The sequence below is a fragment of the Acanthisitta chloris genome, unplaced genomic scaffold (assembly GCF_000695815.1).
Source record: "Acanthisitta chloris isolate BGI_N310 unplaced genomic scaffold, ASM69581v1 scaffold37491, whole genome shotgun sequence".
Lineage (NCBI taxonomy): Eukaryota > Metazoa > Chordata > Aves > Passeriformes > Acanthisittidae > Acanthisitta > Acanthisitta chloris.
The window spans coordinates 3,007-7,404 of NW_008657183.1; the positions used below are offsets into that span (position 1 = coordinate 3,007).

General features: G+C 41.5%; 1 protein-coding gene across 1 annotated transcript; it reads right to left on the reverse strand.

Annotated features, from left to right (window-relative positions):
* Positions 1-745: 745 nt before the first annotated feature.
* On the reverse strand, positions 746-3,939 carry ZNF639 (zinc finger protein 639). The gene is made up of 4 exons (XM_009084619.1): positions 3,878-3,939; positions 3,196-3,291; positions 2,226-2,360; positions 746-1,981 (listed from the first exon to the last, which is right to left on the reverse strand). The coding sequence occupies exons 1-4, from the start codon at positions 3,933-3,935 to the stop codon at positions 834-836; spliced, it is 1,437 nt and encodes a 478-aa protein (XP_009082867.1). The 5' UTR covers positions 3,936-3,939; the 3' UTR covers positions 746-833.
* Between the last annotated feature and the right edge of the window lie 459 nt (positions 3,940-4,398).

The following is a 4,398-nucleotide window of genomic DNA, read 5'->3' on the forward strand; positions in this document are numbered from 1 at the left end:
TCAGTGAGAGCTAAATTATGATTTTATGTCAGAAATTCACTTTGTACATTCTCAGCTGGATCACTGCAAATTCCTTTTGCAACTGCTCTTTAGAACATGATCCAATCTACACACAGGTAATGTGTATTAGTGCATTAAAAAACAGGAACTGAAGGTAGGTAAAGGGAATACCACATGGGAGTCCTATAGGACATGTGTGGGAGGGAGGGTTGTTGGATAGTCCCACAGATGGGACTTAAAACACTGAACAACACGAACAATGAGGTCAGATATGTATCCCAAGAGAAAAACAGGACAATTTCAAAAGTCTGTCAAGACTATGAGGTGGGAAAGGCAGGCTGGTATGTGAATTTGGAGAGGTCCATGCCTGGGAATTTTTGGAACATGCTTATCTTTGGCAGGCTGGTGCAGCTTGCTGAACATCAGCGCGATGACCTGCTGCCAGGGAGGGTAAGGTGAGCTGGATGTGGAACCGAGATCAGCGTTGCTTTATGCCAGCATGGAACTAGGTATAGGCTTTCTTTTTGTCCCTTTTTAAACTCAAGAGAGATGGATCTGTACACTGGACATGATGACCATCAGAACTGCTAACACAGCATGCAACTACTCCCACTGTCCCTCCCCCCCAAACCTGATCCACCACACTCTGTGATCATTCCTACTGAAACCCCTGCACAAGGAAAATCACACCAAGTCGTTACACATGCTTTGCTGATATAAAGATGAAAACATTAGAAATGTACAATTGCTGTTAAAATTGTATTTAATATCACATTTCAGTGACTGGAAATTGATTCCAATTCTAACGAATTGATGACAGGGAAAGAAAGCAATCACACTGTCTCATGTATCTGAAGATGACTTAGAAGATCTTTTTCGTTCCCAAACCTCATTAAACAATCAGTACATTTATGAGGCAAATCAGCTGAATGCCTGAAATCCAAATGAGTTTTAAGGTCTTCGATCTGTCCTGTTGAATATTCACAGTACTGACACAAATAAATCCCTTCAGATAAATGAGAGCTTAAGTGCTTGCAATATTCCAACATACCTGAAAATCCCTTCCCACAGTCATCACAAACATGGGGGAATATTTTGGTGTGTTCGATAGCTACATGCCTGTTGACATTGGTATGCAGCCTGCTCCTAAAGCCACACACCTGGCACACAAAGAAGTTTTTGCACTTGTCAAAACTGATTTTGTTTATGAGGCTGTACTGCCCACGCTCCTTGCTGTGGTAGCTGTCGCTCAGCTCGATCAGCCGACACGCGTGTTCGTTCACCACGTGGCTGTGCAGGTCCTCTGGGTCGTTTGTTTCGTGCTCACAGAACTGGCACAGGTACTGCTCGTCACAGCTGTGTTCCTGGAAGTGCAGGTACAGCTCACTGCTGGAGGAGAACTGCATATCACACTGCTCACACCAGTACAGGTGGTCGCTGAAGTGAGTGTCTGCTATGTGCTGACTCAGGTTCTCGAATATCACCGTTTTGTAGTCGCAGTATTTACAGATGTATGGATCCTCCTCGTGCAGCTTTACGTGCTCAATGAGCTGCATTTTGCTGGAGAAGCTTTCTTTACAAACTTTACAGACATGAGTGTCTGTGCATGTCTTATGCTTCAGGATCATGTGCTGCTTTAAATCAGAAAAGTACTTGCTATTGAACTCACAGAGCTCACACTTGTACAAGCCACTGCTGTTAGCTCTCAGCAAGGGCCATTTCTGTTGAGCTGTGATATTCAGAGCCTGGTTTTTCTCAAAGATCTTACAGGTCTCCAGAGGGATTTCCTCCAGGTCCTCAGCCTCCAGCTTCTCAGGGGACACAGTTTGTGTTTCTATATCATGAACTTCTACAGCATTCACTTCTGTTGTGGAGATCTCGACAGTCTGGATATCTAGAGGTTTCTCTTCTTCTGTAGGGCTGTCACTGAATATAGGCGAGTCACATAAATCTCTGCACACTCCATTGTTAGTACCTTTATCTGCAGGAGGAAACACATAATAAAAGGTTGAAAAAACATTGCAAAACACCTGGGTGCATGTTTAACTTTTCAGTCAGTTGCAGCAGTTTACCAAAGCAAAAAGCAGTTATTTTTCCCCTGCTGGACTATGCTGTGTGTTCACTTAACAAAGACTGGGAACTATGATCCTTCACCCCTTATGTCAAAGTGACATTAAAAGCCTGAAGCTTTCCAGCACCTCAGTTGTAAACACACTGACCTTTACCTTTGTCCTTCTTTTTAGGGTCTGTATAGTGCATCCCCATGTTTGAATGTGTCCCACTCCAGTGAGAACTCCCAGCATGGACTGGACTTCCATCATCATCTGTGTCCAGGCTCTGCACAGGACTGTGGAATCTACCTGCAAAGGTGAGAGAAGGATCTTCTTGTCATCATTTGTCCATACCAGCACTGTCATGGTTCTTTGATATAGTCATAGATCTCATTTACTATTTATTTATTCTAGTTGCATAAATTTATCTCCATATACTAAGCACATCATAACCTACATTAGAAAAAGTAACAGTAAATACCTTAGAAGTCATTTCCATACATGCAGAAGAAAACAAAAGAATTCAAAAGGCCTTTAAAATTTCTGCAGAAATGTAATCAGCTGATTATACTGGAAACCCCTCCCCCTTTAAAATCCTTAAATAAAACTTTGTATTTAAAAGACAGAATTAGAAAAAATATTCTTAAGTATTTCTGGACTTTGCCTTTTAAGATACAATATTTTCTAAGGCTTCTGGAGATTTCTTGGCTAAGTCATTAGAGTGAAAAATAAGCTTAATAAAAACACACCATCACATTTGCTCTGCTAAACTTTCCATCCACTGCTGGATGTTTTATAAAAGGTATTTTGTTTTCTAAATATACAAGTACAATTTGATGCAACTGCTGGTAAATTCCATCTGAACTCGTCAGCTTTACATTATGTAGCTGGTGTATATTTGAAGTAGTTTAATCATCACTGTAAATATAAAACTGAAGGATATTTTTCCTCTCATTGTTCTTACTTTGAAAACTGTATTTCAGTTATAACAATTCAACAACCTTCCACTAGTCCAAGGTATATCGGATCGCAACGATGTTCAGACATCACCCACTCTGTATCGTGTATTCCATTTACTCCCATGAATAGGAGTGTGACACACTATTTAAAGAACTGCAGCACAAGACCCCAAACGTAGCCTTACCTCTGTTTGCATCTGGCTGTTTCATAGAACAGACACTATAGCAGTGGTCAGAAAAAATTCCACTGTTGTCTATGTATCTGGTTGCACCCGAAGAATCTAAACCAAACCAAACCAAACCAAGTTAGTGTTATTAGAATTTAAATACTAATGCATTGATATAACTACATGTATTTTATGCTCACCAAAATTCTCTTTGCTGCCCACCTTTTTTTCTGGTTGTCTTGGGAGAATTCTGTGCTGGCCTGACAACACTCCTGTCGTGATTTACACCTTCCAGCTGCTGCCCTGATGTTTGGAGTATCAGATACAATCACTACCAAACTCTGCTCTCTCTCACTGAGGGCAGTGACAGGAGCACAATCTGGTCAGTGCTGAACACTTCTGGATACCCTCATCCCAGCTTCGACAAAATTCCTCCTTTTGTGTGTGAGCAGAATCATCTCCATTTGTAGCTTGAGGCAGTTTCCCCTTGTACAGGGAGTTCAGGTGTGTCGACTCAAATTGGCCCAACAGTGGAGCCCACAGAGTGGGTGCTCAGTACACTCAAGCCAAGACTTCTTATCCCACCCTTTATGCCCCTGATTTTCCAGGTATTAGCACGTGTGGTCCCTTCCCATAGTTATTATTCTGAAAAAAACCCATAGATTTAGTAAAGTGTACATAACTCAAGCTCTAGACAGACCTGAGTATCGGGAAGGATGTAGAGTCTTCCTTTTCCTCTTTTTAGGATGTTCATTCATTTTGAACAGTGTGAACTAACTGCAAAGTAAAAACATTCAAGAATTACATGTTCTTGCATCTAGTTTATGTTTCAGGACCTTATGGAACACTAGAAGCATTTAAAAACCTGCATATTAAGTAAGAGGTTTCTTCCTAATCCCCTTTCTTGCCCTCCAGCATATTTTGTTACAGCTAAGGACCCATTAAACACACACAACTGCTGAAGTGCACTTTCACAATCCTGCCCTGGAAGAAAAGAAGGTTCACTATAGACAGGTCAGGAATTCAGGCACTGCAGCACTCAGTCACCTACAGGCAGTTCTCCAGCACTCTGCTGTGGTTTGTCAGAGACCAGATATTCTGAGGCAGAGTCCTTCAGAAATAAATGTTTAAAATACTAACAGAGTCATGTTCTCTTACCAAAAATCCTAGGCTCTTCGGTACCTGCAGTAGAGGAGCTAAGAAGCCAGTGGCTGTGCAGCT